Source organism: Somniosus microcephalus, chromosome 16 (genome assembly GCF_052327205.1).
Source record: "Somniosus microcephalus isolate GS21.2 chromosome 16, FLI_Smic_1.0, whole genome shotgun sequence".
Lineage (NCBI taxonomy): Eukaryota > Metazoa > Chordata > Chondrichthyes > Squaliformes > Somniosidae > Somniosus > Somniosus microcephalus.
In genome coordinates, this window is record NC_141002.1 from 41,953,226 (window position 1) to 41,970,165 (window position 16,940).

At 48.8% G+C, this 16,940-nt stretch overlaps 2 protein-coding genes across 4 annotated transcripts in view; both read right to left on the minus strand.

Moving 5' to 3' along the window:
- fbln1 (fibulin 1) overlaps positions 1-16,940 on the minus strand; it is a 250,906-nt gene that overhangs the window by 16,918 nt on the left and 217,048 nt on the right. The gene's annotated exons all lie outside the window — the stretch shown is intronic.
- Positions 5,746-15,997, minus strand: LOC147106102 (maestro heat-like repeat-containing protein family member 1). Its single transcript, XM_086009765.1, has 3 exons — positions 15,922-15,997; positions 11,650-15,304; positions 5,746-7,074 (listed from the first exon to the last, which is right to left on the minus strand). The coding sequence occupies exons 1-3, from the start codon at positions 15,995-15,997 to the stop codon at positions 5,877-5,879; spliced, it is 4,929 nt and encodes a 1,642-aa protein (XP_085865891.1). The 3' UTR covers positions 5,746-5,876.

The following is a 16,940-nucleotide window of genomic DNA, read 5'->3' on the forward strand; positions in this document are numbered from 1 at the left end:
TTTAGGGAGGAAAGGGCGGTTGGAGATAGGGTGATAGTTAGAGATGACAGAGGGCGTACTTTTAAAGAATCAGGATGATTACAGCAGTTCTTAAAGTGGCGGGAGCAAAGCATGAAGAAAGAAAGCAGTTGGGAATGCCAGTGAGCACTGGGCCAAGGCTGAGTAGCTGAGTTGTCAGGAGCGGAGTTGGAAGAATGACCAGTTGTGTGAGGCATCAGTGGGCTGCTGCCAATCATAGCTCAGGAGAGCATGAGAGAAATGGAAAGGAAAGCGTTCCCTTGATGGCTCAGCGAACTTATCCACTGAATAACTGAGACATGCAAAATAGCAAAGGTCCATGCTTCATTCCCTATCTGAGGTGTTGGCTCCTCTCAGCCAAGGTGGCAATAGAAGCACTACAATTAGCCTTGGTGCCCTGGTTTAGAGAGTGGAAAATCAGCTAGGGTGAGATACTGAAGAATGAACACCCTGAAACTGTAGCCCAGCAAGTGGTGATAGCTTCATGAGAAGGGGAGGAAAAAAATTGCTGGAAATAATTGGCAAAAAAAGGGAAAAAAAGCACAGAATTAAAAAAAAATCATCCTGATCTCTCCTTAACATTGTTAGGCCTGCCATTTCTGAATAAGAACTTCAAGCAGCATGCCGAGTATTTCTAATGTAGGAAAGAAACAATGCTTGATTTAGTTCTGGGAAATGAAGGGGGGCAAATAACTGATGTGAGAGTAGGAGAACTGTCGGGAAATAGTAAACACACATGATTAGGTTCATGAAACAATACAAAAGGATAATGAAGAGTTAAAGATCAGTGAGGTAAGATAGGCTGAGGCCCAAATTAACTAGGCAGAAAAGTTAGAAAACAAGTCAACATATCACCAGTGGGAAATCTTCAAATATGAGGTGGATAGAGTAAAAATTAAATGCAATCCTATAACACAAAAAGGGGTTGTATTAAAGAATAGAATTCCATGGATAAATAGATTAAAACTAAACTGAAATTTAGAAGTTTAGTATGATAAATATGATAAAGTTAGAGCCAGCATTACTGAAGAAAATCATGAGCCATTTTGCTGGGGTTTCTGAGGCTAGAACGAGTGGGAGAACCTCCATGGAAATTCACCCTCATAGAGTCATGATAAAGTTATACAAAACACTGGTAGGCCACATTTAGAGTATTGTGTACAGTTATGGGCAGCCCATTATAGAAAGGATATTAAAGCCATAGAGACTATCCCATAAATTCACCAGAATGGTAAGAGGGATGGGAAACTATAATAATATTATAATAATACTAAAGCTAATCATGAGGAATATAGAAAGTACAGTGGGAAGGTTAAAAGAGAGATTAGACGGGCTAAAAGGAAATGTGAAAAAAGGTGAGTAATATAAAAGGAAATAGTAATGACAAGAGGGAAATCTCAAGATTTTTGATGACACAAAAGTAGCGGGTTTAGCAAACAATGAGATGGACTGTAAAATACTTTATGAAGACACAGACATGTTAGCAGAATGGGCAGATGGTAACTGATACAATTTAATATGGTTAAGTGTGAGGTAATACATTATGGGTGAATAGGAGTATATACTTAATGAAAAGAGGCTTAGGGGTTCAGGTAAATTATTCCCTGAATGTGTAAGTGCAAGTAGATAAAGCCTTAAAAAAAAGTTCAACAATAGTTTGGCTTTATAAAAGGGGACGGGATAAAAATTGATAAAGAGGAGGTACTAGAAAGACTGGCTGTACTTAAAGTAGATAAATCACCAGGACTGGATGGGCTGCATCCTAGGATGCTGAGGGAAGTAAAGGTGGAAATTGTGGAGGTACTGGCCATAATCTTCCAATCCTCCTTGGATACGGGGGGGTGGGGGTGGTGCCAGAGGACTGGAGAATTGCAAGTGTTACACCCTTGTTCAAAAAATGGTGTAAGGATAAACCCAGCAACTACAGGCCAGTCAGTTTAACCTTGGTAGTGGGGAAGCTTTTAGAAATGATAATCTGGGACAAAATTAACAGTCACTTGGACAAGTGTGGATTAATTAAGGAAAGCCAACATGGATTTGTTAAAGGCAAATCGTGTTTAACTAACTTGATTGAGTTTTTTGATGAGGTAACAGAGAGGGTTGATGAGGGCAATGCGGTTGATGTGGTGTACATGGACTTCCAAAAGCCGTTTGATAAAGTGCCACATAATAGGCTTGCCAGCAAAGTTGAAGCCCCTGGAATAAAAGGGACAGTGACAGCATGGATACGGAATTGGCTAAGTGACATGAAACAGAGAGTAGTGGTGAACGGTTGTTTATCGGACTGGAGGAAGGTATACAGTGGTGTTTCCCAAGGGTCGGTACGAGGACCACTGCTTTTCTTAATATATATTAATGACTTAGACTTGGATGTACAGGGCACAATTTCAAAATTTGCAGATGACACAAAACTTAGTGAACAGTGAGGAGGATAGTGATAGACTTCAAGAGGACGTAGACAGGCTGGTGGAATGGGCGGACTCGTGGCAGATGAAATTTAACACAGAAAAGTGCAAAGTAATATATTTTGGTAGGAAGAATAAGGAGAGACAATATAAACTTAAGGGTACAATTCTAAAGGGGGTGCATGAACAGAGAGACCTGGGGGTATATGTGCACAAAGGTTAAGAAAGCAGTTAAAAAAGCATATGGGATCCTGGACTTCATAAATAGAGGCATAGAATACAAAAGCAAGGAAGTTATGATGAACCTTTAGAAAACACTGGTTCGGCCTCAACTGGAGTATTGTGTCCAATTCTGGGCACTGCACTTTAGGAAGGATGTGAAGGTCTTGGAGAGGGTGCAGAAAAGATTTACGAGAATGGTTCCAGGGATGAGGGACTTCAGGTATGTGGATAGACTGGAGAAGCTGGGGTTGTTCTCCTTAGAGCAGAGAAGGTCGAGAGGAGATTTGATAGAGGTGTTCAAAATCATGAGGGGTCTAGACAGAGCAGATAGAAAGAAACTGTTCCCATTGGTGGAAGGGTCGAGAATCAAAGGCAACATGAGGAAAAACTTTTTTACACAGCAAGTAGTTAGGATCGGGAATGCACCCCCTGAAAGGGTGGTGGAGGCAGATTCAATCATGGCTTTCAAAAGGGAATTGGATAAGTACCTGAAGGAAAACATTTGCAGGGCTCTGAGGAAAGGGCGGGGGATTGGGACTAGCTGAAGTGCTCTTACAGAGAGCCGGCACGGGCTCGGCGGGCCAAATGGCCTCCTTCTGTGCTGTAACCATTGTATGATTCTATGATAAGATACAACATTAAAGAAGTAATGATAAATTTGTACAAAGTATTGGTTCAGCAAAAGTTAGCGAAGAGGAGAGACTCGAGACATGAGGACTATTTAAACCTGAGCAGAAAACACTAACAGGAGATTTTATAGAGGTTTTTTAAAAATGATGAAGAGTTTTGATAAAGTGAACAGGCAAAGATTATTTCTACTGGTTGGGGAGTCAATAATGAGAGGGTCATCAATTTAAATTTGTCACTGAGAGTGAGGAAAGAGGTTAGTAGAAAGTTCTCAACATCATTAACATCAGCATCAACAAAATAACAACTTGCATTTATATATTGCCTTTAACATAGAAAAATATCTCAACACGTTTCACAGAGGCATAATAAAAAAAACGAAGACAAGCCAAAAAAGGAGATATTAGGAGGGGTGACCAAAAGCTTGGTCAAACAGGTGGGTTTTAAGGAAGGTCTTAAAGGGGGAGAGGGAGGGAGATGCAGAAGGATTAAGGGAGGGAATGAAGGGATGGCAAAGGCGTGGATGTGAGTTTCAGCAGTCTGTGGTCTAAGGCAGGGGTGGGCATGGGCGATGTTGCAGAGTGTGGCCTTAGTAATGGAGAAGATAGGAGGTCGGAAGCTCAGCTTGGGGCTGAATTGCAAACAAGATAGGAAGTTGACTCCATGTCTGTGGATGATGTCACCGAGGGGTAGCATGCAGATGAGAAAGAGGAGGGGGGCCCAAGGATGGATCCCTGGAGGGCTCCAGAAATAACAACGTGGGGGTGGGAAGAGAAGCCATTTCTGGAGATACTCTGGTAACGGTTAGAATGGCAAGGAGTGGAACAAGGTGAGGAGGATAGAGGGTTATTGGAGCATGTGGAATGATTTGCCACAGGGAGTGGTTGAGGCAGAGACCACCTGCATCTTTTAAGGGAAAATTGGATAAATATTTAAAAGACAGAAAGATACATGGCTATGGAGAAAAATCAAGGCAGTGGAATTAATTTTGGATTGCTCTAATGAAGAACTGGCGCAGGTGCAATGGGTGAATGGTCGCCTTTTAGAGAGGCGTTTTGTTGAGAGCCATAAGCCCAATAATTGCTTTGCTTCAGGGTGGCTCTCAGAAGTGCTGAGATGTACTGCAAACAGCAGGTGTGTGTCTGCGATTCCCTGGGCAGGGTCTTCTTACCCTGAGTGGCGGCCAGCATCTTACCCACAGGTACAGAGTAAATATCCCTGTAGAACTAATAGTTCTATTTTAATAGGGCTCTTCATTTGTTCCGTGGATGCTGGGACCCTCCCTCCTAATATGATTCCCTTACCGCCATGCTCGAGCAGAAAAAGGAGGAAAAGCACAAAATCACACACCTCATTCAACATCGCACAGTGGGTTGGGCCTTCGTTGGAAGCTCTGAGGCACTTAGAGCAGTAAGTCTGCCAAAAGTAAAAGATGAAGGGGAAGCAGCCACAAATGGTTCCCATATCATGTAATGGGATCTTGCTGTACACAAATTGGCTGCCAGGTTTACTTACGTAATGACTGCACTTCAAAAATTAATTAATTGGTTGTAAACCACTTTGCAATGTCCTGAGGATGCAAAAGGCACCATATAAATCATAGAATCATAGAAATTTACAGCACAGAAGGAGGCCATTCGGCCCTTCTTGTCAGTGCCGGCCGAGAAAGAGCTATCCAGCCTAATCCCACTTGCCAGCACTTGATCCGTAGCCCTGTAGGTTACAGCACTTCAGGTGTATATCCAAGTACTTTTAAAATGTGATGCGGGTTTCTGCCTCTACCACCCTTTCAGGCAGTGAGTTCCAGACCCCCACCACTCTCTGGGTGAAAACATTTCTCCTCAAATCCCCTCTAAACCTCCTACCAATTACTTTAAATCTATGCCGCCTGGTTATTGACCCTTCTGCTAAGGGAAACAGGTCCTTCCTATCTACTCTATCTAAGCCCCTCATAATTTTATTCACCTCAATTAGGTCAACCTCAGCCTCTTCTGTTCCTAAGAAAACAACCCCAGCCTATCCAATCTTTCCTCATAGCTAAAATTCCCCAGCCCAGGCAACATCCTCTGTACCCTCTCTAGTGCAATCACATGTGGTGACCAGAACTGTACGCAGTATTCTAGCTGCAGCCTAACCAGTGTTTTATACAGTTCAAGCATAACCTCCCTGCTCTTATATTTTATGCCTTGGCTAATAAAGGCAAGTATCCCATATGCCTTCTTAACCACCTCATCTACTGGTCCTGCTACCTTCAGGGATCTGTGGACATGCACTCCAAGGTCCCTCTGATCTTCTGCACTTCTCAGTGTCCTACCGTTTATCGTGTACTAGCATGATGATCCAGTGAAGAATTACATGGAGTGAGGAGTAGGATCTGTGTCTAATGTCCAGTGTGAGAGAGAGAGAGAATCAGGAGCGGTCACTCCCAGTCACGCAGCAGTGGGACCTGCACCATTTGAAGACGCACCAATAGTTACAATGGAACAACAGGATATTGATTTATTTACAAACCATAAAATTACATATTTACAAATCAAGTTGAATGAATGATCACTTTGCTGCTAAGAGGACGCGGAGAAGGTTGGTGGCCTGAGCGTCGAGTCTTCAGTCTGATGGTGAACAGCAGCAGTTCATTGTGCAGATGTTCCACCAGGTGGCCCTCCGGGCGGGTTGGACACGTTCTGACTGTTGAAGTAAACATGCAAAGGCCACTGCATGTGCTTGCAGTTGTTCCTGGGGGCTCTGGAAGAAGGACTCGCAGTCCGCGGCATATGAGGAGATCTGTTTGGGGATATCTTGGGCCAACTGTTGTGAAAGGTCTCTTAGGAGGGTCATGTAGTTCCTGGTGGGCTCCTTCGCATACTTGTCAATCAACAAGGAAGCCTCAACAGATCCAATGAGTGGGAAGAGCAACCATAGTGTTGATAAACAAGACCTAGCGACCTCCTCATTCTTTCCATTCAGGTGTAACAACAAACGCACCAGGTTGGAATGGACCAGTTGGCAGAAGAAGGATCTGGAACCTCCAATTCCACACTTGGCCAAGATCCCCAACACTTTGAACGCTTCAGCCCGCACTCTATCAGACTCTGCCTCAAAGTGTGGTTGAATCCTGACGAGGATTTCCTCTACATAAGGTTGGATGGTGTTTGCTTGCAACTGAATTAAGTTCTTTGAGAGGCACGACAGCACCTCAAAGATTAGCACCTCCTTCTGGTTCTTCATGTTCCCCAACAGAGTAATCATTGTGCACATCACTTGCAGACGCAATCTTTTATTCTTTCGCTGTGCTCTAATGTTGTACAGGCCTCTGACACACAGCAACCGGGTAACTGGAGAAGCATAGAGCAAATATCTTAGCAATCTATTCGCCAGAATGCCTGTGAGATGCAGCTGTGAAACCAGGGGAGATTTTAACAGCTCTGCAAAGAAGGAAACCAAGGTGACTGCCTGACAGTCTTGAACAGTATGGAATTGAGTTGCCAGCTGTTTCACAATGCCAGTCAGACTGGGGCCAGCGTATCTCACCATTGCTCTGGCCAGCAGGACAACCCCCTTGTCAGACTTGCAGAGATCCATCATCTGGTCCCATCCTCCACTTTGCACCATATCATGAAGCACTGCTTCATTATTTGTTTGAGCTAGCAGGTCCTTCAGTGTCTCCACACAGTTCACACACACATTGCTGCTTTCAAGTGTTAGAGGCTCAACTGAGAATTCTCTTTGCTGCAGTTGACCATCAGGAACAAAGTCACTGACCAGACAAACATTAACACACAAGCTAAGGTAAATGAGTAGGACACTAAGGCCTAGAAATTCAGCTGTTTGCGCCAGCCGTTAGCGCCAGATTTCCGGCGCTATCCACTTAGCGCCCGGGCACCGCCGGATCTGCGCCTACGCCGAAATTCAGCTGGGTTTTAGCACCGGCGCAAAGTGTTAGCGCCCGCTCAGCTGCGCGCGCATCTTATGACGTCATTCCGTCGTGCAACGCCGTTTGTGCGCCCCAAACCGGAAATTCAGTGGCGCCCGGCCGATGTGGGCGTGGCGCTGCTAAGAACTGTGAAATGGAACTCAACAGAGGCCCTGTGGGATTCGGGAAGCGCTAATTAAAGGGCACATCCACTCACCCATAAAAGCCAGCCATTTCGCTGCAATGACTTGACTGGTTTGGATTTCTGCACAGAGAGCAAGGCACAGAGATTACTGATTTCGGACACCATAGGAGAGGTATTTTTGGCTTCTAGCCAGTGCTTTGACATTTGCATCCTTGTGATTTTGCTGTTTGGAACTTTGTAATGGGGGCTGCATGGGGGGCCAACCCTCAGTTGCTACATTTTGTGCGAAGGGCTCGCAGACGCTTTGAGAGAGGGCCAGGCATGCCTAGACGCAGAGGGGCCATTAGGCGTCACCAACGTAGGCCTTACCCAGTCAGGCAATACCGGGAGCAGGTCTCATATCTCACCATGACTGCGGCGCATTGTGTTAAGAGGCTGCGCTTCAGAAGGGAGGTGGTTGGAGAGATCTGCCAGCTGCTTCATGCAGATTTGCAGCCAGAGCTCATGTCCAGGGCGTCTCTCTCGGTGGAAGTGAAGGTCACGGTGGCTCTCAGCTTTTATGCAAGCGGCTCCTTCCAAGCCGCTGCTGGGGACATTGCGAACATCTCCCAGTTCGCCACGCATCGCTGCATCCGACAGGTCACCGAAGCACTTTTCGCGAGGAGGCACCAATTCATCTCCTTCCCCATGACCCAACACAAGCAGGAGCAGCGTGCAGTCGGATTTGCCAGGATCGCGGGCTTCCCCATGGTGCAGGGCGCCATTGACTGCACGCATGTGGCTATGCGGGCACCTATCCACAATGCCGAGCAATACCGCAACCGGAAGGGCTACCATTCCCTAAATGTGCAGCTGGTGTGTGACCACAGGCAGCGCATCCTAGCTGTCAATGCCCGCTTCCCAGGAAGCAGCCACGATGCCTTTATCCTGCGCCAGACTACTGTGGCTGACATGTTCCAGGCACAGCCTCCACCAAGGGGATGGCTTATCGGGGACAAGGGCTACCCTTTGTGCAGATGGCTCATGACCCCGCTCCGCGCGCCCAGGACCCCAGCGGAGCTGGCATACAACGAAAGCCATCAAGCCACAAGGAACCTAATAGAGCAAACGATAGGCGTCCTCAAGCAACGGTTCCGTTGCCTGGATCGTTCGGGCGGGTCTCTTCAGTATTCGCCGGATAGAGTCTCCCAGTTCGTCGTGGTGTGCTGCATGCTCCACAACCTGGCTATCCGCAGGACTCAGGCACTGCCACCTGACATTGCCCCACCACCTCAGGAGGACGAGCAGGAGGACCCTGAGGAGGAGGAGCACCAGGCCAGGAGGGAGCGACAATGTCCAAGGGCCGTCCGCCGGGGGCTTATTGCTCGACACTTCTAGGCCCCCTGTCAGGGAATGGCCTAGGCCACTGAACGCAGCTGAAGGCAGCCGCTCCGCAAGCCCTCAGCCGGTTAACCCAACAACCACTTGAAACATGACACCTGCACATGGTGAATAAATAAACATCTTTATTTCAAAAACTCAGGGCCCTTCCCACATGGAAGAGCAAAACAGAGAAGACCCCCAAAAAACAGTCACAAACTTCTGTCACTCCCAAAACCTGGGGAGGACTAACAAAACATCACCATCCAAATGGCCTTCCTCACTGGCCTAACAAAAACAAGCCCCCCCCACAACACAAACACCCCCATAAAACCAAACAACATAATGCCCCCCAGAACAGAAGCCCCCGCATCACCCAAACCCTCGCTCAACACACTCTATTCGGTGTGGCGAGAGGGCGAGTCTGTCGACAGCCGTCTTTTGCCCCGGCCCGTCCTGCTGCTGCGCCTCAAGCTGGGCCGTGAGGCTGTGGCGAGGCTGGGGGAAGGATCTTCAGGGCGACAAGGCGTCTCGCCAGATGCCCTTGGGGGTCGGCCTACACGAGGGCGGGCCCGGGAGGGGCCGGCTGGTGGCTGCTGCAGCTGTGGGTGGCCCTCTTCACTGCCTGCAGCAGCTCCTTGCACCCTGGCTGGGGGAGTGGCAGGCTCGCCTGCACCAATGGGGACAAGGTGGGTGATGCCAGGCACGCGCTGGTCGCCAGACACACGTGCACTCGGGCGGCCTGGCCGGGGAGCAAGCGCGCCAAACTGTTGGTCGCCAGACCGGTGTGCGGCAGCAGGGCGGCGGCTGGCCTGGCGACGCCTCCGCGCCAGTGCGAGGGTGGCAGAAGTCAGTGCCCCAACTGCGCCGGCATGTGCCCGCATCTGCAGTGCCATTGTCTGCCCAGCACCTCTCAGCTGGCGACTGGCGTGCTGCGCTGCCTCGAGTTGTTGCACCCCCCTCTCATGCGCTGCCACAAGGAGCTCCACCCCCCTGGCGTGCGCTGCTGCGAATTGCTCCAGGCCCCTGGCCTGGGATTGGCCGAAAGCCACCACACTTTGTGCGAGGCTTTCGATGGCGTGAGGCATCTGTGCCACCACCTCCATGAATTCGACGTGCCGCCGCTCCGACGCCGCTGACATCTCGTCCAGGAGGCGCACCTCCTGGGCGACGTCCGAGTCCGGACTGGAGGGCGCCTCCACCCTCTGGCCAGAAGGCTGGTGTGCCGTCGGAGCCTTGCCGCGTGCGGCCACGCCACTGGGACCAGGTTCTGCCCTCCCCTCCACCGCCTCCCCCCTCTGGGCAGAAGGCTGGCGTGCCGCCGGAGCCTTGCCGCGTGCGTCCATGCCACTGGGACCAGGTTCGGGGCTCCCCTCCCCCGCCTCCCCCTGGCTCTCTGGCACGCCAGACGTCTCCCCTTCATTGCCATCTCCTGGAGCGGAGGAGGGTTCCCCCGAGGTGGCGCCTTCCTGCTGCTCCTCGACGTCCTCCTCCTCCGAGGGCCTGGCTGTCTGGGCTTCAGGGAGCACCTCCTCCTCACCAGCTGAAAGCAGGAAGGCACAAGTGTAGCTTTAGAGTGAGGACAGGCCGACAGCGAGGGAGGCCGCACTGGTGCATTATGCGCATTTTTCGGCCAGTGGGGAAGGATGTAGATCTGATGCGCGAGGGCAAGGAGAGAGGTGCACCCGGTCCTGTCCTTACCAGTGGGTTCCAGTATAGGGTCGGCGTCGCCGAGCGCCACAGGCCCAATCACCGGGTGACGCAGGAGTCGGGCCACCCTCTCTTCCAGAACCGTTAGCTCCTGGTAATCATGAGGGCCTCCACCAGTGACACGCAGGCTCCTGGCGTTCCTCGCCAGCTTGGCCTGCAAGAGAAAGGAGGGCGTCTAAGTACAGTGTGGTGCCCCGTTGTTGTGTGTGAGTCCTCCCATGGTGGAATAGCTTGCACAGTGTGGTGCCCTGTTGCTGTGTGTGAGGCCTCCCATGGTGGAATAGCTTGCACAGTGTGGTGCCCTGTTGCTGTGTGTGAGGCCTCCCATGGTGGAATAGCTTGCACAGTGTGGTGCCCTGTTGCTGTGTGTGAGGCCTCCCATGGTGGAATAGCTTGCACAGTGTGGTGCCCTGTTGCTGTGTGTGAGGCCTCCCATGGTGGAATAGCTTGCACAGTGTGGTGCCCTGTTGCTGTGTGTGAGGCCTCCCATGGTGGAATAGCTTGCACAGTGTGATAAGTGCAGAAAGAGCTATTGATTAACATGCAAGTGCCATTGCAGCGGCAGGAGGGCTGGGCATTAGACCTTTGATGTCCCTTTGGCCCTAATGGGAGGTGCACATGCAAGGATGAGGGGGACACTGGAAAGGGTACTCACCTTGACCAGCCGACATAGGTCATTGTATTTCTTGCGGCACTGGTCCGCACTCCTGGGAACATCGGAGTTGGAGGAGACCCTCCGGGCAATTTTGGTCCACGCCTCCCTGAACTGGCTCCTGGGAGCCTTCCTGCCACTAGCCGGGCACACGACCCGTCTTCTCTTGCGTACCCCATGAAGGAGCACACCCAGCGCATGCTCAGAGAACCGCTGGGCTCTTTCACGGGCCCTCTCCATGACCTCCAGGCGTTGATTTGGTACACAACCAGTCCTGAGGCCTAGTTGCAGGGCTACAGCATGCAGGGTGTGGCTGCAGTCAAAGTTGACCCTTCCCCCTTTAAGAGCTGGCCGGCGTCAGGGTGTCTGCTGACACTCACCACATGATCGCACCTGCACTGCGCCCGGAATCGGCGTTATCAGGCTGCATCGCCGGATTAGCGCCTGAACACAGGGTTCCAACGCCTTTTGCAGCGCTCGGCCAAAAAGTTGGCCAAATCTACTGAATTTCGGCGAGCTCGCCTGCACTTTCCGGCGGCCGCTAAATTTGCCGAGCGCCCGACTTTAGCGCCGCAATAGCGTCCGAACTGAATTTCTAGGCCTAAATATCTGCAGGAATAACATAGCCACCGCCTTTGCCGACTCAGGCTTAGTTATTATTTCGTGCAGCCCACAGATGGCAGCCAAGGATTCAAGGGTTGCGTTATCTCTGATGGGATAGGTTCTGCTTATCGCAAATTCTAACTGTTCTTTCAGTCTGTCCAGCAGCTCTTCCATTGTACTCGTGGCACATTCTGTGTCCTTGGCCAGTGATCGCCACACATCACTGATGTACTTGTCCAAAGGGACAGGGTAGGTGAGGAGACAGGACACAACTGTTGCTCTATTGTGTGAGGCCAGTATGGCGATACTCCGTAGAACTGAAAGTCTCACGTTCTCATAAGGAACTGACTGCAATTCAACGCTCAGCACGTGAAGTATCTCCGAGACCTGATCCCCAAGTTCACTGCCACGTTTTTTAATTATGTTTTGCAGGAGCACAGCGGCTGCACTGGAACAACTGAGGTGCTGGTCGGACAGCCCTTTGAGGGCCACAGAGAGCAAGCTGCCCAACTGGTCATGGGGCAAACACTTGGAAATTACCTCTGTGATCTGGCAGCATGCTTGAAAGAAGACTGAAGCATCAGGGTTAACTAACTGTTCCCTGACTTCTTTCAGAACCTCCAACTGCTCCTTTTGCTGATCCAGATTGCTGCCTTCATACGGCAACTGAATCGACAGGATGATGCACAAGGTGTCCAGAGCCATCTGTCGAACGGGAAGCGATGGGTCTGCACAACGCGGCATCAGTCGTCCAATCAGAGTCCCCGTGTTATTTCCAGGCGTTACATTCTGAACATTGAGCTTCTCCCAGTAAAATTTCAGAAGCTGTATGGTCGTGTCCACGGCTCTCTCTCGCTCATGAGGTTTTGCTGAAATGATCCAGACTTCTACCTGATTGAAAATGACCACAAATCCTTCAGGGGACAGGTCCTGAAGCAATAATTGCTTCAGGAGCTCTTGCAGGGAACTCATAGTTTGGGTATAAAGTGTTCCCATTTCTTTTCTGTTACTATTCATGTCTTTGTCCAGTTCTGAAGGTAACAAGCTGAAAGTACTGGTCAGGCAGGTTTGAATCAATTTGCAGGTGTCAGCTCGGTTTGGCTCAATGTGTAGTTGTATCAGATGTTTGCAGGCATTCATGGCTAACTGTCGAACAGGGCTCTGCAGCAGCTCTGGTGGCTCGGCCTCGATAAGATCCAGCATGCATGTCAGCAGCTCCCTGTTTCTGATAAAGTTGAAGGGAGCTCTCTGGCGATTTGAATGTAGGGATCTGGCTATCAGAGTCACGGTCTGTATTAGGCTGAGCTTTAGTGCGAGATCCCTGGATTCAGTCTTGTTCTCCTGTCCACTTGTAATGTATTGGTTGATCACAGCCGGCAGAATGTGGGTCTCGATTGTGGACAGCATCAGTTCCTCAGGTGCGTAGAATGCCAAGTTCCCATAGCACAGAACCAGTGTGCTCCTGGCTTTAGCCAAATCCACATCAGGCTTGACCCCAAGAATATTCAGGAAACTTTGAGTATTCTTAAATCTGTTGGAGTTAGCAAACTCCTCCAGGCTACTGAGGGTATCATGAAAGTGTGTCATGGCACAGAAACCAATGGCGAGAGCTGCACCCTCTCTCTCCGCACTCTCACTGTGCTGCACACTCAGTAGCATTTCGTAAAGCTCCTCCTTTATTTTTGTTGTGCGGGTCTGATGAAGCACTGTCCCAAATGATTTATAGAGAAAGCCTTTCTCTTGTGGGGATAGGTGGTTGGTGTTAATCTCTCTATGTATTTCATTAGCGAGCTGGCATGTCCATTCCTCGTCATCAATGGCATTGAGTGTTCTGGACAAGAACAGCAATAATTTCTCCTCCCATTCCCTTTGGGCCAGAGACTCCTTTGAATTCTTTAGTAATTGTTCAACCAATGATGGAAGCTCCTCTTCCCACTCTCTCTCAGATGCTGGGTGAATATTGAGGCTCAGGACTTGCATTAGCCTCAGTGCCGCAGCTCCTCGGCTTCCTCCCTGATATGGGCAACAAGAAATGACGAGGAGCCGGGTCAGCAGTGCCTGGGCTTTCGGGAGATTGGCATCTTCATTGTAAGTGAGGAAAAACCTCTCACTGCCGGCTTGCAGTTTCTTTTTTCCAAGATATGCTGAACAATTACAGATTGTTGTTAAAGCCTTGGTGTACTGGGTCATGGTGACAAACTCCAGTAAGAATGGCCAAAGGACATCCTCCATCTTCACTGCAGTTGTGATCACACACATCACTGTTTCACATACTGTGACTAATTCCTCAGTTGTTACCTGGTCTGGCTGATGATTGGGTGGTTCCAGGGTCCCTGAATCAACAGATGCAGCACACTGTTGGATGACAAATTCCACCATTGCCTTTCCTCCCTCTAGCTCAAGGTAACCTTGCTGGGCCATGACACATATTACCTGGGCAATTAGTTTCTTCTCCTGATTGCTGCGCTTGTCCAGGAGCAGTGGTTTTATGGCAGCCACAATCTGAGCCTTCTTCCTCTCAAAATGTGAGGAGACCGATATGATGAGTTGCCTCAGTACATTGAGTGTTCCTACTCTCATTTTTTGGTCAGCGTTCTCCAACTGTAAGAGGAGAAATTCGACTATTGTATCTGCATAAGCTGGGACCAGAACTCTAAAACAGCAAAGGATCTTATTGCATTTCTTCGCAGCAAAATGGTTAGTACACCCTGCCGAAACACACATCTGCTGGTGGAGACTTTTAAGCAGATTGCCCATCTGTGTTTTCAGCCCCAGATACCTCATCTCTATGGCAACATCCAGCACCCGGCACAGACACTCTGTGATGGAAAAATGCCCTGGTTGCTTCTTGTAGAGAGACAGGATGCCTGGAATTATCCTGGGCAGCTCTTTTTCCAGTGCATCCTTGGGCAGCAGGGAAATGACATAGCCTAGAGCTTCTACTATTGAGATCTTCAATTCAGAGGACTCCTTCTTGAACCACACCTTGAATAACAGACTATAGACAGCGTTGATTTCGGTGGAGAAAGAATCTTTAGTCACGTTAGGGTCTGAGGCTTTCTCCATATTTCCCAGATAGATCAGGATGCTCTTGCTAAAACTTCCTACCGCTGAGGCAAATGCAGTCTTCAGCTCAGCCTGTTTAACGCCAACGAATACTGGAATCATGATCCCCAAGATAGATTTTAGTAAAGGAACCATGCCGTACACATTTTCCATTGGCATTTTTGTTAAGGTCTTGACCATGTACACATGCGGAAGGTGCCCTTGTTTGAAACTCTTTGTCGTCAACTGGACAACTTCATTTCTGAACCTGAAGCTCATGACAACCAGGAGATTGCTGGCTGCTTCCTGGCTGGCAGCTTGTGCTCCTGTTAACATCGTCATCCACATTGCAGCCAAAGAGATAACTTTCTCAGCAAGTGCTTGGCTGATTTGATCAAGGGTGTTCTTGATAATCATCGCCATGCTCTCCAATACTACAACACCGTATGGAGCTGTCCGCGTGGTGTGATGGCACAGATAGTCATGGCAGCTCATTAATACTATTTCTGGGTGCTGACGCCCCAATGTCTGGAGGGTCTTTGATATTCTCTGATGACAACTTTCATCTTCCTCGGCTATCATCTTCACGAAGACAACCGAGAATGTCCCTCAATGTGGAAACAGTCAGCAGTCAAATTCTACAACTCTTCAATATGAAGAAAGGTTTCAACCAAATAATTTCTGTGAGTAATGATCAATTAAAGATTGTCTTTGTTCACTAACTCTCAGTATGAAATCAGATCTCTGCTCGGATGTTGTTCCCTGACTTCTTTCTCTCCAATAATTAACACTGTTCCTTTCCACAGTGTTTTAAATTTGTTCTTGGTGATCTTCCAAAATTTGGATAGATTTGATGAACGCACTTGTCTTTAAGCTCTCTCCTCTTTGCTCTCTCATGCACAAATGCACAGTTTGAACCACTTTGCTGTGTCTTGTCCACCCGTGGTTTCTGGGTTGTCATGGTTTTCATTGTGAGGCCATGTTACATGACCCCTCAGTTGTGATGTCGTCCTGGGTTATGTGCCCATATAAGTCTTGTCAGCTGTTTATGGCAGATTAAGGTGGGGGGGGGGTTGTTGTTGTTGTGCCTCGACAGGAAGTAAATTATAAAGGGATTGAAGCTGCTTCATGAGGTCATGAAGTTATTGTGACATCAGAGCACTTGTTCCAATCTTCACTCCTTTAAAATCCTTGTTCTCTAGTGCCTACCACCCTGGTTTCTCACCCACATATCCTCCCTGATTTCCTCCTTCAACCTCTGGACTCAGTGACTCCTCATCCTTGGTCATTTCAATCTCCATTTCAACTTCCCTTGCCCTCTTCTCATCTGATTTTACTGCTCTCCTGTCATCCTTTAAACTCTCCTACCCATATTGATGGCCTCTAGTTATGCTCTTCCCCACAAGTAGAAACATTCTCTCTGTAACAACTTTATCAACATTTTTCATAATTTTAAATATCTCTAATCGGTCACCCCTCAGCCTTCTCTTTTTCCAAGAGAAAAGAGACCCAGCCTGTCCATCATTTACTGATATGTATACCCTTGCATTTCTGGTAACATCCTTGTAAATCTTCTCTGCACCCTCTCCAGTGCCTCTATATCAGTTTTTATCAAACAATTGGAGCTTTCAAGACCGAGGTCGATAGACATTTTTGTTGGGCAAGGGTATCAAGGGATATGGAGCAAAGGCGAGTAAAGGAGTTGAGATGCAGAACCAATTGAACGGAACAGGCTCGAGGGGCCGAATGGCCTACTCCTGTTCGTCGGACTTATTTACCACATTGGGACCAATACTTGACCCAATCAATATTTTACCCTAAATGCTTTGGTTCAAGAAGGCGGCCCACCACCACCTTCTCAGGGCAACTAAGGATGGGCAATAAATGCCAGCTTTACCAGCGATGGCCACATCCAGAGAACAGTAACTCAGGTCACCATAATATTCAGTTAACCACCCTAGGGTTGTACAGCTCAAAGTGCTATGTCCTAACACAACCTGTTGCATCTTGACACTCTCTTGTGCTGTGGTACAGCATGTTGTATATTAAACTGGAGTTATACTGTACTCTGTGCAAGCTGAAGGGGGTCTCGCACCTCAAGGCTTTAATGTGCTCGCCAGTCTCGTGTGTTATACTGCCACTTTTGAGTTGATGCGTACCCAAAGTCACGCTTAGTATAATAGGAAATGTATTCACACCAGCATCTACCTGCACTGATCTCAGTCATTCCATCCGGCTAAAGGA

Excerpts from the sequence above, each read along its gene's own strand:
- LOC147106102 (XM_086009765.1), bottom strand. The coding sequence starts at position 15,997 with ATGGAGATTGAAATGACCAAGGATGAGGAGTCACTGAGTCCAGAGGTT. Across the intron at positions 15,305-15,921 it reads AAATCAGGGAGGATATGTGG|GGACATTCTCGGTTGTCTTC; the intron begins GTGAGAAACCAG and ends TTCCACATTGAG. Across the intron at positions 7,075-11,649 it reads TTATTCCTGCAGATATTTAG|TGTCCTACTCATTTACCTTA; the intron begins GCCTAGAAATTC and ends TCTAGGCCTTAG.